The sequence below is a fragment of the Thamnophis sirtalis genome, unplaced genomic scaffold, assembly GCF_051295495.1.
Source record: "Thamnophis sirtalis isolate CommonGarterSnake01/CBP01778 unplaced genomic scaffold, rThaSir2_p1.2 scaffold_13, whole genome shotgun sequence".
In the NCBI taxonomy this organism is placed as follows: domain Eukaryota; kingdom Metazoa; phylum Chordata; class Lepidosauria; order Squamata; family Natricidae; genus Thamnophis; species Thamnophis sirtalis.
The window spans coordinates 34255726-34282446 of record NW_028261393.1 but is presented as its reverse complement, the minus strand read 5'-3'; the positions used below and the strand labels follow the sequence as shown (position 1 = coordinate 34282446).

At 43.6% G+C, this 26721-nt stretch overlaps 1 protein-coding gene across 4 annotated transcripts in view; it reads right to left on the bottom strand.

Moving 5' to 3' along the window:
- Positions 1-26721, bottom strand: part of LOC106550713 (vascular endothelial growth factor receptor kdr-like) — a 241718-nt gene that overhangs the window by 57488 nt on the left and 157509 nt on the right. For 3 of the 4 annotated variants that reach the window (XM_087728031.1, XM_087728032.1, XM_087728033.1), the window contains exons 12-18: positions 15975-16083; positions 14362-14655; positions 7960-8106; positions 6121-6246; positions 5825-5931; positions 4580-4715; positions 1293-1397 (exon numbers count right to left, since the gene is read on the bottom strand). In XM_087728031.1, coding sequence (XP_087584157.1) covers positions 1293-1397; positions 4580-4715; positions 5825-5931; positions 6121-6246; positions 7960-8106; positions 14362-14655; positions 15975-16083 — 1024 coding nt within the window. The remainder of the gene's footprint in view (positions 1-1292; positions 1398-4579; positions 4716-5824; positions 5932-6120; positions 6247-7959; positions 8107-14361; positions 14656-15974; positions 16084-26721) is intronic. The other variant, XM_087728034.1, reaches the window with a different exon arrangement.

The following is a 26721-nucleotide window of genomic DNA, read 5'->3' as shown; positions in this document are numbered from 1 at the left end:
CTTGGCACGATTGTCATGATGAGGAGCCTTGGTTGTTTTTAGGAAGGCTACAGGGTAGATGAGTCCAGTCTCAAAATATTTAATAAGAGCAAACTGCCTCCCTGGGATGATGTCTTCCTGACCCACCTCCTTTCTCTGTATGCTCCTTCAATTGAAGCATCAACATAACAGAACAACAGAGTTGGAAGGGACCTTTGAGGTCTTCTAGTCCAACTCAAGCAGGAGATCCTATAACCATTCCAGAGAAATGGCTGTCCAGTCTCTTCTTAAAAGCCTCCAGTGATGGAGCATCCACAACTTCTGAAGGCAAGGAATTCCATTGGTTAATTGTTTTCACTGTTAGAAAATATTGAAATATCTTCTTAGTTCTAGGTTGCTTCTCTCCTTTCCAACCATTGTTTCTTGTCCTGCCTTCTAGTGCTTTGGAGAACAGGCTGACCTCCTCATCTTTGCAGAAGCCCTTCAAATATTGGAACACCCCTATCATAGCACCCCTTCAGCCACCCAGCATTTTTATTTAAGAGAAGGTCTTGTGTAGATTCCAAAAACACAGCTGTAAATTCTTTTTAAACTTTACCCTCTCTGAAAATAACTGAAAACCTGGGATGAAGAGATTTTTGGCAAAAATGTGAGAGAAGGTGATAAGCTACTGAAATTGCTTTGTACTTGTCTTGATGAAGGAGGAAGTCATTTCCTTGTATATCTTTTTTTCTTTATATATCTTTTCCTTTCCCCCTTTTTTCTCTCTGCACTTTTTATTTTTTTTCTTAGTTTGAATTAGTTTTTTATCTTTGTATTGTTATACTGCAATAAAAATTCCAGTAAAGGAGAATATTTGTAGCTCAGGATTGAAATGAGGGGTTCTTGGTGGTCTCGGAGCTTGGTTGTTTTCTTGCAGATGTTTCATGACCCAATTAGGTAACATCATCAGCTCTAAGGTTGACTAGCTGACTAGCACTGATGATGTTAACCAGCGTGGGTGATAAAACGTCTGCCAGAAAACAACTAAGTTCACAATGCAATAAAAGTTATTATTAAAAAATGAAAGCTACTGAAAAACAATACAGCCAAATCAGGCAGGATGCTCAAGGACATAACAATAGGCACCAAAGTACGATAGTCCACATTGCCCATCTCACTCCAGAGTTACCGCAAGGAAGAGGGAAGAGTAATAAAAGGAATGCCATCCTTCCTTATTCAATTTTCAATTGCAATGTTTCTGAAACTTCTCCAGTGACACAACCAGCTTTGAGTTTCAGAAGGAACTGTTGAGGAGTCTGAGAGAAGTGTACCTTTAAGCATTTTAACAGCCACTGTTTTGCAGGTTGAAGATTTATCTATGCCAAAAGCAGATGCTTCCACCACTTTGCCAAAAGCACCATGACCCAGAGTTTTACCTAGAGAAGCAAGAGGAGAGAGTGAGCCAGGCAGCACCCACAACACCAGGCGTGGAAGGGAAGTGGGGGGCGGGGGTGGTCTGGGACAAACACTCATTGTGGCCAACTCGCCATGAGACGCTGCCACATGGCTAACTCTCTGCGGAACAAGAGTTACACTAAGATTGAAGAAGTGATGAAAAATAACCATTAAAGAAAGGATGCCAAAGGAGAGACAAAATGAAATGTGAATGACAACAATTAAAAAATATTTTTAAATCATTTTAAATCAAATTATTGAATTGTCCTGTGGCGAGTTATCTCATGGTGAGTTGGCTGCAGCTGGGTTGTCCCATTCCAAAGCAAAGTTGGGTGTCACAAGACCAAAGGAGGAACCTGCTTTGCAACCCTCCAGTTCTAGCATAAAAGAAGTCTGTTCTGCAAAAACAGGCCTGCAAAGCGAAAGAGATTCCTCTTATTCCACTTGTTTTGCACAATTCATTGCTTCTTCCCCCCCCTCTGTTTTGCCGCATTGATTCTTGCTTTTGCAGAAATAACGCTTGACATTTTTTTCTGAAGATGTCTCACTTTCAAATATAAATCTCTAATCATGCTGGGGAAAAGAAAATCATCCTTGTTTACTCAAAGACGGAAGGAAGGAAACATTGTGATATAAACATCATTAAGATGTAAACATAACATCCAGGCATGACTTCCCTTTGTTCCTTTTTTTATTACTCTATATTTTAATTTTGAGATTGTGTTGATCATTCCCTGCTGTTGCATGCATTTTAATAGGTTGCATAATAAAATGTTTTTTTTTAAAAAATGAAGATGATTATTTGATTGTGGAAGCCAACAACACGGCAGGATGCTCTCCCCAAAATTTCTTAGTCAAAAAATCCTTTGAATATTTCTTTTTGAAGGTTCATCAGTATAATTTTATAAGTAAACAGTGATTTTTTTTCCAGAAAAGGAAGGGAGGAAGGAAGCTCAGAAAGATGGGTTCTTCTCACAAGAGCCCAGCCTGTACTTCCTTGGATTTGCAAAGAATTGCCATATTGACATACAAATTGCATGCAAGAGAATCTGTTTTTTTTTTTTTTGCAAACTATCAGAGTCCCGATAAGCATAGAGCAGAAAGTCTGCATCACATGCTAGAACATATGTATAAACATATGAAATAATACAAAACACAGGGAGAAAAAGGAACAAAATCAAAGGTTCATACATTTCAGGGAACATAAAAAACAGAATCATTTCCAGAATCCAGAAAAGCTTGCAAAATTGTGCATTGCTAAAAAGCTTTGCATGCAACCCTCAGTCTTTATTATTCAATTAAATAATTTTGCTTTTAGTCCTCCCCTTCTTCCTCCTACCAAAGATTGGTAATCAGGTAGATTCTAGATTGCTTTCACATCCATTGGGAAGAGGTAATTTCGTGGGCCAAATATTAAACTATTAAGGAAACTTAACAATGGGAAAGTATTATAGCAAGCTGACATTTCATTGAGAAGTAGTGGATTTTCTAAGAATAAAGACTGTGGGAATGGATAAAATCCCAGGATTAATCTTTGGGTTACAATTAGTGAACCGCAAATGATTGAAAAATGATCCTTAGTCTTTTGCACTCTGCAGAATATTATGGGATTTGGAGATGCTTCATAAAATCTTTATGGCCCATATCAGGTTCTCTCAGGCTGGCAAGTAGGACCTTTGATTTATGAATACATGAATTGTTCACCATGGGTAACAGACTGAATTTGTGCTTGAAACAGAAAACAGATTGGACTCACTAAAATTACATTAAGAAAAAGAGAAGTGGGCTATGAGGCCAGGTAGAACAGGTAGTCCTCGACTTACGACCAAAATTGAGTCCAGAATTACAGTCATCGATCATGTGAGCATGCCTGATTATTTTTTCAGAAGCCATTAAGCAAATGTTGTTAACTGAATAACAACATTAAGCAAGCCTGTTTTCCTCAACGGATGCTTTTTACCCGAAACCAAAAGTAAAAGCTTTTTCATGGCAATTTTTTTTGAAAATCATGGTCATGTGACCAGGAGATGCTGCAAACAACCACTGGAAATCACATGACTAGTGTGGGGTGGAGGTGGGTTCAACCAGAGCTTCTAAATTGAGTGATAAGTAATTCTGGGAAGATCTGTCATAACTTTGAACAGGCTCTAAGCAACTGGTTGTTCAACGAGGACTACCTGTATGTTTTTCACCCTTAGACCCTTGCAACTTCCCCATGGACACATGAACCAAATTTGGATGCTTGGCAACGGACTCATACTTATGACAGTCGCAGTGTCCCGGGGTCACGTGATCCCCCTTTGCCACCTTCTGGCAAGCAAAGCCAATGGGGAAGCCAGATTCACTTAACAACCATGTTCCCACATAACAACTGCCATGATTCATTTAACAACAGTGGGAAGAAAGGTTGTAAAATGGGGCAAAATTCACTTAACAAATGTCTCACTTTACCACAGAAATTTTGGGCTCAATTGTGGTCGTAAGTTGAGGACCGCCCATACCTTGTCATCTCTATCTTATTCTCCCTGACAATGTTTAGGTTTAGAAGGGAGCATGGAAAGCAATTGTAGTCTATTTCCTTCAAAGCAGAGATGGGCTCTAACAAACCTAGTTAATGTTCTGCATGAAGCTGAAGACATCCCTTAGACAGAGACAGATGACACCGTCTCTTTCAGATATTTTGAGATGACAATTCCCATCATCATGCATGCAAAACATCTGGAAGTCATCTGGCTGACCACCCCTCCGGCAAACAATGGATTTATACATCTTTATCATTGTGCCAAATCCAATGATGTACAAATGGACTATTAGCTGTCAAATCCATCCCAGATGTGTTCAGCTACAACTGCAAATTGGCAGCCAGCAGAGTCATTAGGAATTCTTGGAAGGGGGACTTAGGCAGTAATCCAGTAGTATTCAAGGTCGGGTCAAGGACAACTCGGCACGGCCAATTCACTGAGGCCAACTCTCTCTGGGACAACATGACCCAGGACAAGAGTTATTCTACATTTTGAATACTTCAATTGAATTGTTCAATCGTCCCTCAGAGAGTGGTCCAGGGGTAAGTTGGCTGTGGTGAGTTGGTTATGCCAAGTTGTCTCATTCCGTCCAAGGTCACCCCCCGCCCCCCAACAGAGGAGCCTGCCTAGGTGCCACATACCCAGCCGCAGCCGATCCCTTGGAAACTCCCATTTGTTGCTGTCGTAAGGAAGACGTTCGCACTGCTCATCCAGGGGCATCTCCTCTGGGTCCATTATGATGGACAAATATCCAGTTTTAATATCGGTGGCATCCGGCTGAAAAAAAAAAAGAAACTCCCTAAGATCAGAATTGGAAGAAGGTGGATGGAGCTGATGAACACAGAAGGAGGTGAGAAGACAGAAGCTCCATTCCTGCAAAGGTTTGAACAAAGGGGCCCCTTCTTCCTCCTAAAGAAGCATGAAAACCATCTTCTGCTCTTTTTATAGTTGTGTGGATGTATAAATACTGTATGGGCTTGTAATCTCTAGCAATTTAAATGGATTTCCAGGCAACTGGACAGGTTGGCATTCTATTCCAGCTTTGCTTGGACTTTCACTTTCACTCTGCTGTTGACACAGACAGCAACTGATTAACCCATTGAACAAGGATTAGGAAAATGAGTCCCTGCCAAGGAGAGCTCAGAAATGACAGGGATGTAGAATTCACATTTGGGAGATGATTCTCTTCCAATCTCTTCCAACTCTCTTGTACTGCCGTGGTATTACGGTTGGGCAAAACTTTCAGAAGTGGTACAGGCAGTCCTTGATTTACGACTACAATTGAACTCAAAATTTCTGTTGCTGAGATATATAGTAAGTGAATTTTGTCCCATTTTACAACCTTTCTTGCCACAGTTATTAAGTGAATCACTACAATTGTTAAATTTAGTAACATGGTTGTTGTCTGGCTTCCTTTTGACTTTGCTGGTCAGAATGTCACAAAAGGGGATCATATGACCCCAGGACACTGCAACTGTCATAAATATGAGTCACTTGCCAAGCATCTGAACTTTGATATATTGTACTCATGGGGATGCTGAAATGGTTGAAAATGTGAAAAATGATCATGTCACTTTTTTCAGTACCGTTGTAACTTTTGAATGGCCACTAATTGAACTGTCTACAGAATAGTTGTACTTTCAAAAATGTGAGAGATGGATAAACTACCTCTGTTTAAATCATCAAAGTAGCCATGTCTTTTTTCCCCAGGAATCGTGGGATTTAGAAGCTGCCTCCAGCTGACTCTGCAACTAAACAGCTGTAGGTGAAGGAAGGCTTTTCTCTGTCATTAGTGGCACTATAGAAATTGACTACCAAACAGCTTTAGTTTCTTTCAGTGTTTAAAGTGATTCATTTCTAAGCCTAAAACATGAGGATCACCTTACTTTTCTGAGTTTCCGGATGAAGAGGGTCAGAAGGAGCCAAAAGAGAGTGGCTGCTAAACCAGTGCAAACCAAGATGATAACTTCTATGTTGGATTTTTCTTCAGAGCCTGAAAAAGACACGAAAAGATTTCCACTCAAGATCCATTGATCCTAACCCTAACCCACCACTCCATCAAGCTTCACTTGCATGCCTGTATTTGATAGATTTTGGTTGTTTAACAACAGTTAAAAGTGATAGGGTTTGCAGTCCCAGCATAAATTGTTGGAGACAAACCATCCCATCTTACGCCTCTCACCTTCTATTTTAATAAACGCCCGGGTACTGTCTTGACCCATCTCGTTGATCGCTTGGCATTCATACTGACCCTCATCATCCTTTTTCACTCGTTCAATCACCAAAGTGTTGTTTTCCATGGAAATTCCTGGAGGAAGGAAGGAAGGGCAGAGGGGGAGGAAGGAGCATTATTTTCAATTCATCATGCATTAGAAAGTATTCTCGCCCCCCTGAGAAATTGGTGCTGGAATTGCTTGGCCCCATTATGGAGCATCAGGAAAAAGAAGTGTAACAGTCAAGATAGGGTTCACAACTACAACCTTGGTGGCTACTTTGAGGATTTTTTAAATCCCCTTGTGGAAGCCTCGGATAGAGAGAGATCCAAGGACAGGTGAGGGTCCCTTCATTTGAAACTGATCAGCAGCCCACCTGGTCCAATTTTATTTGAGCTGAAAGCAGGGTCTCTCCAAGATTTCAGGGAAAGACCCTCTTTTACATTTTGGCATTTGTGAAAGTCGGTTTTCGAGCGTTTTGTGTCCCTGTTGTTCTGTTACAGATAATCCTCAGCATACAAACTTTCATTTAGTGACCATTCGAAGTTATAACACCACTGGAAAGTGTTTTTCACACTTCACAAAGATCCCCATGGTCAAGCGATCAAAATTCAGACGCTGAAAATTCATGAGCTGCAGTGGCGCAGAGGTTAGAGTGCAGTACTGCAGGCTGCTTCTGTTGATCATCGGCTGCCAGCAACTTGGCAGTTCGGATCTCATTGGCTCAAGGTTGACTCCGCCTTCCAAGGTGGGTAAAATAAGGACCCAGATTGTTAGGGGAAGATGCTGTAAACCACTTAGATGGGGCTGTAAAACACTGTAAAGTGGTATATACGGTAAGTCTAAATGCTATTGCTATTGTTTGGCAACTGGTTCATATTTATGACTGTTGCGGTGTCTTGGGGTCATGTGATACCCTTTTACAACCTTCTGACAATGGAGAAATCAGAGTCAACATAACCATGTTACTAGTTAACAACTGCAGTAATTTGCTTAACAATTGTTGCAAGAAAGATTGTAAAATGGGGCAAAACTCACTGAATAACTGACTTGCTTAGCAAGATAAATTTTGGGCTCAATTGTGGTCATAAGTTGAGGACTACCTGTGTTGCTTTGCACTGAAAGGGAATTCTAAGGCCTGCAGGTTTGCTCTTGCCAGAGCAGTGGGCAGCTGGAGGTAGTTCAGTCCACATTTCCTGGCTCTCATCTTCCCAATCGCTGGGCGTATTTATATAGGAGCAGAAGGAGGACTGTGAGGTCCTTGGTGCTTTCTGAGCTTGGTTGTTTGCTTGGGTTTCATTACCCAAGTAGGTAACATCATTAGTGTGAGGGAGGATGGGATTTGCTTCAGTTGCCAAGTGCTCAGATAGCAATTTCGTGACTGCAAGGGTGCTGGGATGGCAGGAACTCCAAGGACCAGTTGGAATCAGTATTTGTTCAGCACCACTGTGACTTTGAGCAATTGCTCAACGAATGGTTGTAATTCAACAACTATCTGGATATGGCAGAATGTAGCCTGGAGATTCCCAGGAGGGAGGGGCTGCATTCCAGAGGATGAAGTGACAACAAAGTCTAGGTAGAGAGGAAGAAAAAAAGAAAGTGCCCAGAAGAAGGAACTCTACATGTCTGTCTTGGATTTTGGGGCTTGACACTGTACTTTCTCCTGCTATATTGGGAACTGAACTTGGGACCTTGAAAATGATTCCCCCCCCCTACTTATCTATGATTCCCCATTTTCCAAGAGGCCACCTGTGACCTTAACCGAAAGAAAGAAGGAAGAGTAGCAGCACTTATCTCAGAAGGCTCACCTGAAGCAGGGGCAATGCGGTGGCCATTTTTCAGCCAAGCAATATCAGGTTTTGGGATCCCATTGACTTTGCACTCCAGAACAATGGTGCCACTCACATTAACCTCCAGGTCAGTAAAGTTCTCCATAATGTAAGGAACTGTCTTAACTGCAAACAAAAGGAAAATGACATATATTAATACCAAAAGTATTGCATTTCTGTGGTCACTGAGGCAACCCTGAACAAAAGAAAATAAGAAAATCATAAAGATCCAATCGACTGTTGACTTACCTGAATGGTCCTTCTATGTGCACTGCGAGGGGAATCCAAGCATGGGTTAACTTTGTCCATTAGCCTAGAGACTGAGTTATGCAAATTGATGGCCACGCCTCCTCTGACTGGACTGGTTCAGTTTTGCACGAAGGATCAGCCGGCTTGAGAGAAGCAAAAGAAGCCTAGAAGTCAAGGTAAGTCAGAATGTCATAGGAAAACATGGAAGTCCCAGCCCAGAACAGCCGAAGCCAAGGGTGGGTTTGGATTCCCCTCGCAGCGCACATAGAAGGACCGTTCAGGTAAGTCAACGGTCATTCTCCTGTACGCTGCTTGGAGAATCCAAGCATGGGACATGCCAAAGCAATAGACTTTAGGGGCGGGAGTGAGGCTGGTCTAGTGCCGTAGCCGAAGAAGCTACCCTTTGCAGCACGCGCCGTCCAAAGGATGCCTCAGCTGAGGCATAAACGTCCACCTTGTAGTGATGGATAAAGGGTGATGATGATGATCAGGTCGCTGCCCTGCAGATGTCCTCCACCGAGGCCTGCATTGCCCAGGCCGCCATTGTGGCCACGCTCCTGGTAGAATGGGGAGTGATGCAACTGGGAACCGGTTGGGACTGACAGTTGTAGGCTAGGGCAATACATGCCTTCGACTAGTGGCCAATGGTATGCAATGATGCCTTCTGGCCCATGGTGGCAGGTTGGAAAGACACGAACAGGACCTCCGTCCTTCTGAATGACACAGTGCATCACACATAGCGGCGAAGTGAACGACGAACGTCGAGATGATGCCAATGCCGTTCTCAGGGGTGAGATGACTGTGGACAGAAATCCAGGAGAGTGATCTCTTGGAACCTGTGGAACCGCGAGTTGACTTTTGGAAGAAAGGTTGGGTCCAAACATAGTACGAACTTGCTCGGATGGAAAATGCAGAGATTGTCCCGGACGGAGAGCACTGCCAACTTAGACACATGCCTGGCCAATGTGATGGCTACTAAAAAGATAGTCTTAAGAGTCAGTAACCTGAGGGAGATGGTCCAAATAGACTCGAATGGAGTCACTGTAAGGGCATTGAGTACTAGGGAGAGGTCCCAGGTGGGGTAGAGATGAATGATAGGCGGACTAAGGTTCACCGCTCCCTTCAGGAAGGCCCGCACCCCCGGGTGTTGAGATAGGGGTGGCCTCACCCACCGCCAATCATGGTAGGCAGAGCCGCAATTTGGCGGCGGAGGGTGTTACATGTTAGTCCTTTGTCCATGCCCATCTGTAGGAAGTCCAATACCTGTGGTATGGTTGCCTCGGTTGGGTCCACACCTGTTGCTCGACACCATCTGCAGAAGGCGCGCCTGGTAGCCTCGTAGATGCAGGTTGTTGACAGGTGGTGAGCCACCTGGATTGTGGAGATGACCTTATCAGAGAAATGCTCTGACTCAGGATCGCCCGCTCACATGCCACATGGCTAACTGTAACAGCTGTGGATTCGGGTGGAGGAGGGCTCCTTGTGAGACTGATAACTGGTCATCTGGAATTCTCCATGGGTGTGACATGGACAGATGGACAAGGTCCACATACCAGGGGCGCCGTGGCCACATCAGTGCGACCAGCAGCACCTCTGCCCATTCCGCCAGAATCTTCTGGATGACCAGTGGTACAATTGGCAGAGGTGGAAAGGCATAAAGGAGGCCCTCCAGCCAAGGTGCCTTCTGCCCCTGGTACCTGGAACCTGGTGTAAAATCGCGGCGGGTGTGTGTTGTCGGGTTGAGTGAACAGGTCCACCTGCAGATGACAGAAGCGGCGGGACAATTCTCGAAACAGGGCTGGATTCAAGCACCACTCCGTCTGATCCACCATGGCCCTGCTCAACCAGTCTGCTTGATCCAGGGCATGCCCCCCCACTTGAATTGTCTCGCATCGGTTGTAACTAAAATCCACTCCGGTTTCTTGAAGAGGCATCTCTTGAGGATGCGGGACGACATCCACCAACGGAGCAACAGGGACACCTTGGTCAGTAAGCAAACCCTGGCCTGAGAGTGACTGGTGTAAGCCATTTGGAATGGGGGGAGATACCACTGCAGTGGTCATGCGTGGAACCTTACCAAGGAACAACATCTATGCAAGATATCATCTTCCCTAGATGTTGGGACAATACCGTGAGGGAAGGTGACCTCTGATTGAGCACTTGACTCACCAGTGATCGGGAGCTATGCTGTCTCTCTCTCTCGAGAGAGACACCACACAAGTCTCCGAATTGATGATTGTCCTGAGATGCAGCAGGGACGTGGTCAGATGCAGGTGACTCTTTGGAAAGTTCAGTACAAATCCATGATCCTGCAGGGTGTCAATCGTCATCTGTAGGTCGCGACAAGCCTGGGCCCGGGAAGACGATAAGACTAAGATGTCATCTAGATAACAATGGAATCTTACGGGAACGGACCTCAGCAAGGCTGCGATCACTGCTAGCAGTTTGGTGAAGGTCCGCGGGGCCGATGATAGGCTGAATGGTAAGACGCGATACTGGAAAGGACGACCCACAAAGTGGAAGCACAGAAACCTTCGATGGGCTGGATGTATTGGCACGTGTAAGTATGCCTCCTTGATGTCAATAGAAATGAGGGGATCACCTTGGCGAATGCTCGCCAGAATACTCTTGAGTGATTGCATTTTGAATTTTTGGTACTTTAGGTAAAAATTGAGCCATTTCAAGTCAAGGATGGCCCGTCATCCTCCCGAGGTCTTGGGAACTAGGAAGAGTATGGAATAGAACCCTAGACCCTCCTGCCCCCTTGGCACCTGTTCTATTGCTCTGATGGAAATGAGATGCTGGATTTCCGTGTCCATCAGGCGCCGCTTTACCTGACACCTGGGCACCGGGCATTTGATGAAACATCTCGGGGGAATGGCCAGGAACTCCAGAGTGAGGCCCAGCCTCATGGTTTGAAGAGCCCACGCGTCTGAGGTTGTGGTTTGCCATTGGCGGACGAAAGTGGTTAAGCACCCGCCAATAGGGCCACCCTCTAGCAACTCACCGGTACCTACAAAAAGACTGGTTGTTGGCACCACGAAAGGCCCGCTGGGCCTGGGCCTGCTGTTGGTGGTGGTTTCTGCCTCCATCCCTAGTATTGGCTCTATCCTGAAACCTGTCCTGGGGCTGAGAAAAGGATCTATTAGATAGGGGGGTGTAGAGGGAGGGATGAGTACTCCGACTCCCCAATACGGTTGTTGCCTCCGATCTGTGCGCCTAGTGGTCAAAGGAAGTATCTTTCGCTTGTCCCTCATTTCAATCAGTATAGGATCCAGTGTTGCTCCGAATAGGGAACCGCCCTGGAAGGGGGTGGAGGCAAGGCGCCATTTGAATCATACGTCTGCCTGCCAATGGCATAGCCATAACAGGTGACAAGACGCTATGTTGGATGCCACAGCTCGGGATGCGAACTTGGCCGCATTGAGCGTGGCATCCGAGGAGAATTCTAAGGCTGCCACCAGTTTGACCACATCCTGATGAAGGCGCAAGTCGTCTGGACCTAACCTCTCCTGTAGTTGCCTTAACCAAACTAAGCAAGTTCTATTGAAGAACAAGGTGCTGTAGCGACACGCAATGACCAGGCAGCCACTTGGTGCATTTTGCGAATAATGAGCTCCGCCTTGCGGTCTTCAGCCTTCAATCCCTCTGAAATCTCAGATGGAATGAGGGCTGGGGAAGCCAAGGCCGCTATCGGCGGGTCAACAGTGGGAAACTGCAAAATGGTGTCCAATTCCGGAGTGGAAGCATAAAGCTTTCTATCACCATTGCTAGGGGGCGAGACTGCGGTGGGCTGGGACAATTTGGGTGATGGAATAGCCTCTTGTTCTTGTACTTGTTCAGTGAACAAGCACTTCGTGGGATCAAGGCCCACCTCGGTACTGGCCTAGGTGGTTGCTCCCCCCAAATTGGAGGTGGCCTTGGCTTTATAAAGTAGAGATTTAAATAGGGCTGGTCTGAAAGAGGCCTGAAAAAGGAACTTTATCCTGAATCAGACCTTCATCATCTGATAACTCTAAATCCAAAATCTCACCTTCCTCCCCTAAAACAGACCTCTCACTGTAGATGGAAGGCAATGGAGAAGGGGGATCAGCCTGAGAGATGGCTAAATCTCTGGCAGAAATCAAATTCCTAGAGTGTTGACTCCTACGCTGTGATTCTGCATCCACTCCCCTAGATATGGCAGTGGCAATCATGTCCCTGAGCCCAGGGGAGAGGTCAAATTCTGAAGTATCCTCCGGTTTGCTGCCAGCAGTGTGGGAGTAAAGGTGGCTGAGGCCCCTGAATGGGAGGGGGCCTGGCCTGGGCTGGGCTCAGAAGGATCAGACGAGCCCTGAAGGCCTGAGTCAGGTCCTGAAGTTGTGAGATCCTGGGGACCAACCTTGAACTCCAGTTAGGCCAGAGGTAGAAGGCCCTTCAGGCAGCAGGATGGGAGGTGGCCTGGGGGCTGAGGGATCCCTAGACCCATTCTTGGTCTTACTGGTGCGCTTAGTGGCCCTGGCAGGAGCCGCTCATGTGGTGCGGGATCTGTGGCTGGCAGCCCTGGTGTGGTCCTACCCACTCTAGATGAGGCCCCAGTGGCATCAGAGGACAACTGAGGAGAGGTGGAAGCCCCAGCGCTGCCACCATGTAAGCTAGATTGAAAAGGCTCAAGCTCACATTCACTGAAATACCAAATGCCGATCGCAATTGAAGCAGGAGGCGGTGAGAGATCAAACTCATACTCCAGTAGAATGGTGGTGAACCGACCTCCGTGGAGCAATGAATCTGGTAATTTTACGTCACTACGGGCAGGAAAATGAAGCCACACCCAGCCAGACTGTTTGTTGGTGTGAAAAGGGCTCCAAAATGGCCACCGCAACCAACAGCGGGGGTGGGAGATTCAAATTGGCAAGGTACAAAGGCTGCCGCCAGAATGGAGAACGCCTGTCTCGTATCTTGCCAGCGACCGCAGCCGCGTCTTCCAGAGGCTCTCGAGGTCGAAGTAATACATGGAGCCCAGCCATATGGCGATGGGGGCGTCCGGGCTCCGCGCGTCACCAGGCAACCATGGGGGGAAGGAGGGGGCGACGGACAGTGGCTAGAGCGGCCGGCGCGGGGCGGCAAACTGATCCTCAGCCGCAGCAAGACAAAACAAAGGCAGCAAACCGACATTCCCACAACAAACAACGGCACACCCTTGCCTCCAATAAAGAGGTTCCTTGGCCCTGAAGGCTCCGGGAATGCTAAAATCCAATTGCCACGAAGAGAAAACAAACCTATTTGTAGAGATATTTACCGCTCCGTGAAAGGAGCTCAAGCTGGTGAAGGAAATCCAAGCTAAATAATAATAATGATGAATTTGTCTAGTAACCCAGAGAGAATAATTTTGCATCTCTTTAGGCTGGACTGAGTTAAGAAACTGAACCAGTCCAGTAAGAGGAAGTGTGGCCAGCAATTTGCATAACTCAGTCTCAAGGCTAATGGACAAAGTTAACCCATGCTTGGATTCCCCAAGCAGTGGACAGGAGAACAACTCAGCTTGGACACCACTGGTATTTAAAAGTAAATGTTGGCTAGAACAAAAATGTAAATTGTTAATATGGAGATGGACAAGATCCATCAATTCCATCAAAGGGTCATTTTTGCAAAGGCTGCCCCTTTGTGTAAATAGGAATATTACCAAAATTGTACCTGCATATAAGTTGGAATATTGCTGGAATTGCCTTGTTTGGCATTTTTCAATGCTGTAAATCAAAACTGCTCATAAATAAGTTCATATTATGGAAATGTAAGAAAAAATAGTATTCTCTTAGAGCAGGGGTCTTCAAATTTGGCAACATTATGACTGTGGACTTCAAGTGCCAGAATTCCTCATCCAGCATGGCTGCCTGAGGAATTCTGGGGATTGAAGTCCACAAGTCTTAAAAGTTACCAAGTTTGGAGCCCATGTGTTAGAGCAGGGCTTCTCAACTTTGGCAACTTTAAGATGTGTGGACTTCAACTCCCAGAATTCCCCAGCCAGAATTGAAGTTCAGAATTGAAGTCCATATATCTTAAAGTTTCCAAGGTTGAGAAATACTGTATTAGAGAAAAGTATAGGCCACATGGCGGACAAGAGCTTGATGGGACAGATGTTGCCACTCTTCTTACATTTTATGCTCAGCATGGTACTTTTCTCCAGTTGCTTGGTGCGATTGTGGTAGCTTGACGCTCGGCACTTGTAAAGTCCTGCATGAGCCTGGGAGACATTATGGATGTCCAGCACTAAGGAGATGGAATAGTTGTCCACCTTCTTCTGGGTGAGAGCTGTGGGGACTTCCTGCAAGGTGGGGTCGTACCAGGTGAGGTGATCGTAAAGGTACTTGGAGCACTTGCAGGTCATCTGGATGTGGCTGGTCACAATAGCTGTCATTTGGGAGTCTGCCTCCAGGCTGGATTGCATGTCTGCAAGAAACACCAGAGAGAAGCAGACCAATCATTTGGAGCTGAGTATATGGAGGACTTCCTGATTTCCACCCCTGAGAAGAAGGCTGCAAAATACACGTAGACTACCATTGAGCCCAAAATTTATGTTATTCAGTGGAACATTTGCTAAGTGAGCTTTGCCCCATTTTACAACCTTTCTTGACACAGCTATTAAGCAAATCACTGCAGTTGTTAAGTTAATAACCTGATTGTTAAGTGAATCTGGCCTCCCCATTGACTTTGCTTGTCAGAAGGTCACAAAAGGGGCTCACATGACCTTGGGAGCCAGCAACCATCATAAATATGAACCAGTTACCAAGAGTCTGAATTTTGATTCAGACTGCAAAGGTTGTAACTGTGAAAAATGGTCGTAAGTCAAATTTTGTAATGTGTAAGTCGAGGAGTACCTGTACAGTGCAGGGTTGGAGAAAGTTGTGAGCACTTCCACAAAATTGTGACAATTAAGGATTTAGGGTTAGGCTTAGTGATTTAGCATTGTGTGACTTCCAGTGGGGCATGAAAGGCTGGCTTTAAGAGCCCCCAAACCAGAATGGGAGACCCTGAGCAAAGAGCGTCCCCACCCTCTACAGAAGGGAAGGACTGAGAGCAGCATTAGATGATTGGAAAGACATAGCTAACTTGCTTCTGCTCATACACATCAGAAATGCAGAAGCAGTTGTAAAATAGGGAGTGCTCATTGTGTGTGGGATGGAGAGAAGGAGGAGAGGAAGAGGAAAGGAGGAGAAGGAGAGGAGGGGAGAGAATAAGAAGAAGAGGAGATGGAGCGAAAGAGGAGGAGGAAGAGAGGAAAAAGAGAGGAGAGCCTTTTTATATAATGTATGTATGTATGTATGTATGTATATATGTATGTATTTTATCTATCTATCTATCTATCCATCTTGAGTAGCACAGTAGCCTAGAGATGGAGCTCTTGCCTCACAATCAAGAGGCTGCGAGTTCGATCCTAGGTAGTGGCAGGTATTTCTCTCTCTAGACGCAATGAATAATTGTCTGCTGCGAACTCCAAATAGGCATCAGGAAGGGTCTCCAGCCAGTAAAAAGCCAAGCTCTGTTTGGTCTCCTTGATGATGATGATGATTGGAATCCCAATGCAAGGGATTACAGGGTCATTAAAAGAAAAATATATATCGGTTTGTCTGTAAAGGGGTTTTGATTGCATGATTATAGCCACCATCTTGCCTTTTTTGACCTCATCCCCATGAAAATCATTGCAGGTTGCATCTTTTGAGCTTCCATCAGATATTTCCCGGCCTTTAGGGATGATGCCCATTCTTTACCTGTGATATAGAACCTGATGCTCCTCACTTCGGACTTCAGCTTGTTGGTAGCCACACAGTAATAGATTCCGGAGATGTTGCTTGATGTCATGGTCAAAGTGCTTAAAACCTTCCAAAGGAAGAAGAGAAAGAAAGAGGTTACTTTCTGATGAAACATTTCCCTGTATCCACAAAAAGCTGCAGGGACGTTGCTTGGTGACGTAGTACAAAACAGAGTTGGCCCTTCCCTTTGCTTGCAGTCAAGATCGATTGTAAAAAATACTTCAAACACTGCAGATTATTCATGAATGAAAAGTACACAATGGACTTGAAACAGGTAATGGCACAAAGAGGGCATCAAATGGGTTATATGAGCTGTGGTGACCCAGTGGCTAGAATGCAGTACTCCAGGCTAACTCTGCCCACTGTCAAGAGCTCAATCCTGATCGGCTCAAGGTTGATTGAGCCTTCCGTCCTTCCAAGGTTGGTAAAATGAGGATCCAGATTGTTTTTTAACATAATTTTTTTTATTTTCCATTTTCATAGCATATAATCACATGTATACTATTACATAGTCAATATCTTGTTGTATTATTAAGTAATTACATCAATTCATCTTGCCATCAACTACCAAAAAAACAACAACCCCCAGTTATTGGCTCTTCTGCTCTCCACACACCATGTTTATACCTTATCTGACACTTTCTTCCCCCTCTCTCCTCCCCCTCTCTACTTCCTTTCTTCCCTCCATCATCCTTTTCTACTCTACTTCCCCTTCCTTTCTTCTTCTCCTCTCTTCCCTTACCACTCCTCCTTATACACCTCATATACCCCCCCTCACCCTCTCTCCTGTCCCTCTCCTCCTATCTTTCTTCTCTCCTCTGCTTCCCACTCTTCCTCTAATCCACTTGGTGTATTTCAGCTTCTGAGCAAACTCTCTTTTGTGTTGATGGTATTTATAATTCCATTTCAATATACATACAAATAAAAAATAGCAGTATACATATACAATCACATTACCTTAAAATCCAACACCCCTACTCAACCTAGTATACTCAAACCCGCAGTAAAGCATTCCTTAAAATGACTTTTAAAATTCTAGGGAGGATCCAGATTGTTGTGGGCAAGAGGCTGACTCTGTTATCTTCTTAGAGAGGGCTGTGAAGTGGTATATAAGTCTAAGTGCTATTGCTATTGTATAAACCTTAGTGATTGATTAAAACAAACTTGTAATTTTCTTGGAGGAAATTGAAAACGAGAGTGGTTAGTATAAAAGTGGCTCTATTTTCTAATAACTGGTAATACATGTAGTCCTCAACTTACAAAAGTTCATTTAATGACTCTCCAAAGTTACAACGGCACAGAGAAAATTGACAAAATTGACTGTTCCTTGGTCATGTGATCAAAATTCAGATGCTTGGCAACGGACTCATATATATGACGGTTGATTATCCTGGGATCATGTGATTCCCTTTTACGATCTTCTGACTATCAGAGTCAACTGGGAAGCCAGGTTCTCTTAACAACTGTGTTACTAACTTAACGACTGCAATGATTTACTTAACAACTGTGGCAAAAAAAATCATAAAGTGGGGCAAAACTCCCTTAACTGTTTCACTTAATAACAGAAATTTTGGGCTCACTTGTGAAGTCAAGGATACCTGTGTAAGATCTATTTCTAAAGTCTGCCCAGGCATTTCCTCTTGGGAGATTTTGCTCAAGCTATTAAAAAAAGGGGGGAAAACCATGGAAGGATAAAAGGATAGATTTCTTTGTAAGACAAATAGATGTTCATGCAGGAATTTTCACAACCCAAAGCCTTATAATTGGGGGTGGAGACATGGACAGACTTAATTAGGGACAAACCAATTTTGTAACTAGGATGGTGCAATGCAGCAACTTCTTACAGAGAAATCCATGTGGCCTTATTTGTGACATGATTAAGTTAGACTGATAAATGTCCTCTTTACCTGCATGTTGTGATTCCAGTTTGTGAACAAGGTACAATTCAATGTAACTCAGAAGAAAAACTTCCAATAAGGGAAGTGGGAGCCCTTCCAACCAATCCCACCTACCAAGAATGTTGGACCACGGATCCTCTACAGACTCCCTGCCCATCCTGATCTCGACCAGCGTTCTTGCCTTTACTTTGAAATAGGGTGAAAAAAAGTTGTGGGTGACTAGAGGAAATTATAGATGCTGAAATATTATTTTTGTTCATGAATGCAGCTTTCCTAATTATTGAAGACAATGATAATATCAGGCTTGAACATATATAAACAGGTTTGCGTATGTATGTATGTATGTATGTATGTATGTATGTATGTATGTATGTATGTATGTATGTATGAGGATTAGCAATGATTCTGTTTTAGCTTCCTAACCTCTCCCAGGAGCTTTGAGCTGTGGTCCTGGCAGCATTTTTCTGCTAGGTTTAACTTATAAAATGAATTAGCCCAAGGCAAAATACTGACCTGAATCATATCGATGGGCTGAAACATTAGATCCTCTAAAAAATTTATCACACAATCTGCTACACCCATCTAGAAGTCTTAACTTCCATTTGGCTTTCAGTTTTTAACTCTCCTGTTATTTTTGGAATGATGTTAATATTAAAGCCAAATGAGGTTAACTTCTAGATCATTCTACCTTGAGCAGCTGGCAACCATTCTTCCTTAAAAAAAAAAAAAATCAGAAATAGTTGATAGGGATTGCCTTGGAACATTTTCTCTTCTCCATGCTCCCACTTCTGGAGTTCCTGGAAGAGAAGAGCTGCTTTTTCTGACTCTTATTCTCACCCAAACATGAAAGCAATTACATTTTAATTAGGGGAAATGTTTTCTTCTTGTTAGGGTTCTGATGAAAAATGCAAAATGAAGATGAGTTCACATTATAATGATTGATTCTGCATAAGGCCATTATTTGTGGAAGTGTTTTCAATCTGGGATGGCAAATTCCAGTAGTTCTCACTCTGAAAAGGACTTGTATCTGTCTCCATTTTGTAGAAAATGTTGGGTGGGTTTTTGTCATTCAGCCAGATTGTTGAAGTGGCAGCAGATGCCCAGAGAACTAAGCAGGCCCTTAACATCCTCTGAAAGGACGTAGACCCTAAGCCTACCCACTCAGATCGAGGAACAGCTTTAGGGCAAGAGCTGACATTCTTGAGGGCACACAAGAACAAAATCAAAGTAAAAGATAGGGGAAGGAAACCATGGAACAAGGAATAACATTAAAGGAGGATCTGACTTCCCTTATACTACCTGTTGGATCCTGAAAGGTTGAGAATTGGAGAGCCTAAATGTAAAACCAATATGCTCGAGTGGAGGAACTTGGCAGATAACAACACACTATGTGAATAGACACAGAGCCTGGCCCATCTTCTGGTATGTCGGTTGCTACCAGAAAGATGTACCGGTAATTATCTATTTTTGGTCAATGACAAAACCAAGAAGGGGGCTTCATTCTGGCAGTTTAAAGTTTGATCAAGAAGTGAGGAGGAGGATTATTGTTGGGGGATCAGGTTTTTGAAAACAACCACAAACTGGCTATTTGCCCAGGTTATTTTAGCACAAACTGTTTTTTCCTTTAGAGAATCCAGTTGATTTATTATATTTGACGGCCTAATATTTCCTGCAAAATGTTGGACTGTATCTAAGACTCTCCCTTTCCTTGTGATCCTGTGAAGATTAGAGGGAAAGGAGGTGACTTCTTCTAGATCCCCTTCTAACTTCACACCTGAGAAGAAGCTAAAACACCTGAATTGAATTGAATTGAATTTATTATATTTCTATGCCGGCCTATTCCCAGAAGGGACTCAGGGCGGCTCACAACCCAAGTTGGGGGGGGGGGGGGGAGATACAAATAGGAAAAAAAGACATGGACAAAACAATACCACAATTTAAAAACAATCAACAGCCACACCATTCGAGCGGGGACAAGAACTCATCAGCCCCAGGCCTGTCGGAACAGCCAGGTTTTAAGGGCTTTGCGGAAAGCCTGGAGGGTGGTGAGGGTCCGAATCTCCACGGGGAGCTCATTCTAGAGGGCCGGAGCAGCCACAGAGAAGGCCCTCCTCCGGGTGGTCGCCAGTCGGCATTGGCCAGTGGATGGAATTCGGAGGAGGCCTAATCTGTGGGAACTAATTGGTCTGTTGGAGGTAATTGGCAGCAGGCGGTCTCTCAAGTACCCAGGTCCAATACCATGTAGGGCTTTATAAGTGACGACTAGCACCTTGATGTGTATCTGAAGACCAATAGGCAGCCAGTGCAGCTCGTGGAGGACAGGTGTAACGTGGGTATACCGAGGTGCACCCACGATCGCTCGCGCGGCCGCATTCTGGACAAGCTGAAGTCTCCGAATGCTCTTCAAGGGCTGCCCCATGTAGAGCACGTTGCAGTAATCCAGTCTTGAGGTCACAAGGGCACGAGTGACTGTTGCGAGGGCCTCCCGGTTCAGGTAGGGACGCAATTGGTGCACCAGGCGAACCTGGGCAAATGCCCCCCTGGTCACAGCCGACAAATGATGTTCAAAAGTCAGCTGTGGGTCCTTTGGAGGACTCCCAAATTGCGAACCCTGTCTGAGGGGCGTACTGTTTGACCCCCCAGCCTGAGAGATGGAATACTTGGCCAATTGGTGGGAGGGAAACACACCAGCCACTCGGTTTTATCCGGATTGAGTGCAAGCTTGTCATGAATTGGTCATGATCCAACACTCTAAACATGTTGGTAATGGTGATGGTCAACTTTAGTTTTAGCTGGGTAGCACATATTTTGACTTGTTTTCCTGTTCTTGGAGCTACAGTTGATGCCACGATGCCCAGAAGGCGCATGGGCATGGGATTTTTAGCTTTTAACCTTCTCATGGGTTCTGGCACCTACAGCTGTGCTCCTTGGCTTACAACCACAACAGCAGATGGCCCATCATATGTTCTCATCTGCTAGTTTTCCATTCAGGCTCCTTGAGTTCAATCAGACTTACTTATTTTTTAGAGTGTAAGACACACCTTTTCACCCCCTAAAAGAGCAAGGAAATGTTGGTGTATTTTATACACTAAATCTAGCCATTTTTGCCCCCAAAAGCCCTGCCCCCGCATCCCATTTTTCACAAAAATGGGAGAAAAATGGGCCATTTTTCACCAAAGGGGGTGTTTTTGCCTTCTCCCATCCCCCAGGAGCACTCTGCAGGCTTCAGCAGGGCTGGGGGAAGGAAAATACCCCTGTTTTGGTGCAAAATGGGGGCATTTTTGCCTTCCCCCAGTCCTGCTGAAGTCTGCAGAGTGTTCCTGGGGGCCAGGGAGGACAAAACATTTTTTTCTTACTTACAGTACCTCTTCGAAATCTTGGTGCATCGTATACACTGGTGCGTTTTATAGTCTGAAAAATATGGTACTTCCAAATAAGTGCACAAGGGTTGCCTTCATCAAAGGAATTTGCTTTGTATATCTGTGTATCTATGTGGGTATTATAAACCACCCAGTTTGTTTATTACAAACTTCTCAGGAGTACCTGATGGACTAGGATGTGTATGATATACACATAATGCTAGACACGTCACTAGAAGTCAAAATCATGAAACTGCATCTCCCTTACTTTATCTTGCAGGGGAATTCCTGGAGGAAGCAATTGTGTTTCGAAGTGTTCATAGTAAAAGGAAACCAGGCCATCAAAGAACACGGTGGCTGGACACCATCAAAGCTGACACCAGTCAGAAAAACTCAAAGAAGCAGTGCAAGATTGGAGGACGTAGGAAGAACTGGCTCATGGAATTGCAAAGAGTTGGACATGACTAAACGGATAAGATCATCATCCTGCATGGCGTAAACACTGCAATGGTGCAGTACCTGGGGACCATTCATCCAAAATGCTCTTGTGAATGAGGGACTGTGAACACAGCACCTCCCTGTAACATCTGCTGCAGCTGTGTCTTTTTCTGGGGTTCTAGAGAGAAAGACATGGCTGCTTTGTGCTGTCCTCCACTTGCACACCCAAAGAACTATTTTGAAGCTCCAGTTCAAAGAGCTGCACAGCCCTAGTAAGTACATAAATAAAAATGTAAGTCATGTCACAGTGCAAAAATTCCCAGGAGATCAATTACTTCACAGCTCTTAAATCTGTACAGATAAGGAATTTGAAAGCATGCAGTTTAAATAAGAAACAGCCATGCCTCTGTTTATTCCCAGGGTGACTTTATGATTAAAAAGAGAATAATTTATTATTGAAATGAGTGAGTGGGCCAGTGTTATTTAATTTTGGCTTAGATTATTATTTCCTTGCCTTTTTGATAGTTCAAACTAACTACAACTATTTAGAGATAAATAAAGGCAAAACAGGGCGGCCTATAAATCGATTTAATAAATAAATAAATAAAATAAACAAACAGCTATCTGATTATGGATTTCCTAAGGCCATGAAATGCTTTAATGGCTTATTTTAAATTTATCTGGATACTTAGTTCATTTGTAACTTTCTAAAATCAAAGTTTTAATTATCCGTTTGCTGTTTATTCCAAAAAGATGTTTATAATTTCTAGCTGAAACTTTATTTCACTAAGGACTGAAGGAAACTCACTTGTTGTAGTCAGACTTTTGATTTAAAGTTTTCTAATAGCTGAAAAGCAGTTAACAAGCAAATTTCCAAAAGTGACTAGAAGTATAGTGGTACCTCAATGCTCAACTGTTTTGAAACTCATCAAATTTGGTACTAGGTGTATTTGGATGTGAACATTTTGTCCCAGTACTCATCATTTGTTTGGTACTTAACGCACAAGCTAGAACCTGTCAGTGTTGGGGGAAATTAGTTTGGTACTCATCATTTTTGGTACTCATTGTGCCTTCTGGAATCAATTAAGGATGAGTACTCCTGAGGTACCACTGCATGTGAACCGAGTTTCCTTTCAAAGGTGTTAACTGTGGTTTCATCAAGATGGCTGCTCTCTCATCTCCCAGAGCAATAAAACTTCCAGAGATGACTGTCTTCAAGCAAAGCAGCAGTATGGCGCCTTTGTGGACAATCTCAAGTCCCATCCTGGTCCAGATAGAAATTATCAAAGAAACATTCTATTTCCTGGCTGTTCATTCAATGTGGTTGTTGATTCCACTTTTTGAAGCCACCTTCAGCTTCCCATTTCTTCCTCCATATTTTGGAATTAATTATAAGGAATTCTTCCCATGGAAAAATGCTTTTGTTTTGATTTTTTTAAAAAAAAAATATGATTTGAAAAATTGGACACTAGAGGGAACTAAAGATTACAATTAAAGGAAAAGAGCACAGAAACTTGATTTACAATTACAGAATGAGACGAAGTATTTTAACATTAGATATACTAAAGAATATTTTTGAACAACGGACTCAAAAGTTAATTTTAATAGTGTCACCAGAGAGCTCTGCCTCTGTGGAGAGTTAAAACTGATAAGGAAGATGGACATGTTCTACCTGGAAGGATTGAGACTCATATCCTTACAGTGATGGGAATATAATTCGGAGAGTTAGCAATCATGATGCATTTACAATGGTTGCAGCATCCCAGGGTCACATGGTTGTCATTTGCAATATTCGCACTAGCAAAGTCATTTTGGGGCCAATAAAGGTTTACTTCCAAATGTAAGAGTCCTTACACTGTCCTTACCAGAGAGGTGGGTTGCTGCTGGTTCGCCCTTGACACTTCTGGGCGCACACACAAGCGAACTGGTAGTAAAATAAATTGCAACCCACCACTGGTCCTTACCCTTGTACTGTATATATCATTTTGAAAAGAAAATACTAGGAAATATTTCAGTTTTGGTTTCCATTATGTAAGGCCCCGCGGATGGGGTGGAGAAGATCCCCCGCCTTTTCAAATTCCCACTTTCTTTCTCTACATCTTCTTATTAGTCAGAGCCACCCATGAGTTGGAATGAAGTGACCGAATACAGATATGTTTGTTTTTTCCCCTTTCCTGGCAAGCGGGCCTGCTTCCAAATAAAGTCTTATACTACAGCTACATTTTATTTTTAAGTAAGTTGATAGGACCTTTGAGGGACCCAGATATATTTTTGTAAATAATTTCTAGGGACTTGTCTTTGTGCTGTGGAATGAGCCAGTTTCCCATGGTTTTAATTAGGAGGGTCAAGCTAAATTCAAGAAGGCAGATGGCTTGGCCATGCAGGGGAGCTTTCTTAGAGAGTCAATCACTACAGACAGAAAGGTGAGAAAACAATGGAGATCACGGCTCAAAGATGTTGTTTAGACCCAACTCTTTTCTGGAAGCTGAAGCTGAGAATCTGGAGGCTGAAGCGTACAATGAATGGTTGTAGAAACTGGATATGTCTAGTCTAATGAAGAGAAGGACTAGGAGGTGACACTCTAACAGGCTTCCAATATTTGTGGAGCTGTCACAAAAAAAGAGGGAGTCAACCTAGTCTTCAAAGCACCTGAAGGCAGGACAAGAAGCAACAGGTGAAAGCTTACCAAAGAGAGATCCAACCTGGAACTAAGGAGAAATTTCTTGACAGTGAGAAAAATTAATCAGTGGAATGGCTTACCACCAGAAGTTGGGAGGGCTCCATCACTGAAGAGACTAGACAGACATTTTTCTGGAAAGGTTTAGGGTCTCTTGCTTGAGCAATGAGTTGGATTAGAAGACCTCCAGAGTCCCTCCCAATTCTGTTATTCTTCTGGGCATCTGTATCAGCCTCAAAGGTAAGACAATATGCCTGAAAGCCCTTTGGAAGAATAACCTACATCATAACAGATAAGGCCCCATTTACAAGGAACTGAATTACTCTTAGCATTATTTTATTCTCAGTTTAGGTGAATCTGCTACCTGCAAAGTGGAGTCCTTGCCAGGAATAAAAATCAGGGCATTTGAAGACCCCACCTAAAGATTCCTCCTTCCTTGTCTGGGATGAATTTGTTGGCTACTGGAGAAGCAGCTTTTGCATCTGTTAATCCCAACTGTAGAAGTTCTGATCAGCTCCTAAATTATACTGCTTTAAAAAAGGATTCAAAGGATTCGGGATTTAACCTTTTAAAACTGAGTGAGTTCTAAAACTTTAACTCTTTTAATGAGATGATTATTATTGGCTGGCTGGCTGGATATAAATTGTAACAACAACAACAACAACAACAACAACAACAACAACAACAACATGATGATCTTACTGGCAACATTACAATGTGGCAGAGGTACCTTTTGTATCTTTCCATGACATGTTTAAACTGAATTAGTGGAAGGGTTAGCATGTCAGAGAACTCAAAAAGGAGGTCAACTGATCCAATCAGTTAACTCCTAAAGTGGCAGATTTAGCATTTTATGGCCATCTGGATTTTGCTTCCAGATCTGATAATTCCCAGTTGAACATCTGAATTGGGCCTACAAGAGCTGTGATGGTGCAGTGGTTAGAATGCAGTACTGCAGATTAATTCTGCTGACTGCCAGTAGTTCGATCCTCACCGGCTCAAATTTGTGTATTTCCCTGCCCACCTGGAAGTGGTCACTGTTAAGGGGAAAACTTTGGCAACCGGCAACATATTCCTTAGCAGCTGTTTTGCTTTGGTTTTGGTTTTATTTTTTTGTTTTGCTTTTGAAGTATCTATATTCCTACCAGCTGAAATGCGATCATGAGGCTATAACATAACCTAAGTGATACCCTGGGAATTGCTCTCTGGCAAGAGGATGGGAGAGTTGAAAGAATGCAAGGCACACAAGAAAGTGCCTGAGACTGAGCTAATCCTAACTCCAAACCATATTCCATTCAAGACTGCTCTGACATTTTTACTATTTTACTATTTTATCTGGCCTAACCAAACACCAATGAAAGTACTTTCTAGGCTATGGTGGGGATTGTTCTGTTTGCTGAAAGATCTATTTTGGATGGGGAGGAGGACTGCAGATGATAAGCTTAGGTTGCCTCTCCCACCACTAAATTGCTTGTAAAGTTGTAGAACATCATCAGAAACGTCTGGTTTCTGCAGATATCTACAAACTTGATTATAGCTTCCCTAAAGAGGCTTAGTGGGAAGACATTTGGAATACAGGCTAGGATAACGTGGCTGTATTTATCTTCATTGAGAGATAAAATCGAGGCTGTTCGTGGAGGGAACATTGCAAGATGATGGGCACAGCTGTACAATTGAAGTGTTTCCTCTTTTACACTTGCACCGGGTATCAGTTGTGATTCTGTGCCAGCCACCTTGCAGATACTGGCACACACATTTGCCCTTGATGGATACAAGGATTAAAAAAAAGCATTTAAAAACAGGCCAGGATTAAAATCTGAAAATCTAAAAGAGTGCAGTGTCTGCACCAGTTAAATTATGTTCTATTGCTAATGATCAATTTAGTGTATTAACTATGATCTTACAAAGAATACAGCTGTATTAAAACTAGAATCATGGCAAAAACCTGCTGAAGGGTACTCAATTATAGGCCTTAAAATGTATTTTAGAGAGTGCAATGCCCTGTCAAGAGAAAAGAAGAGAAGGGAAGAGAAAAGTTGGAAAGGTGTTTTCTAATCCAACTCTCTGCTCAAGCAGGAGACCCTATATTATTATGGACAAATGGCTGGCCAATCTCTACTTTGAAACCTCCAGTGATGGGGGCAAGTCGTTCCACTGATTAATCCTTCTCACTGTCAGGAAATTTATCCTTCGTTCCATCATAGCTCTCTCTTTGATAAGCTTCCACCTTCTTCTCCTGCCCTTAGGTGCTTTGGAGAATAAATTCAACCAATCAATCAGAATAGAGCTGGAAGGGACTTTGGAGGCTTTCTAGTCCAACCCCCCACTCAAGC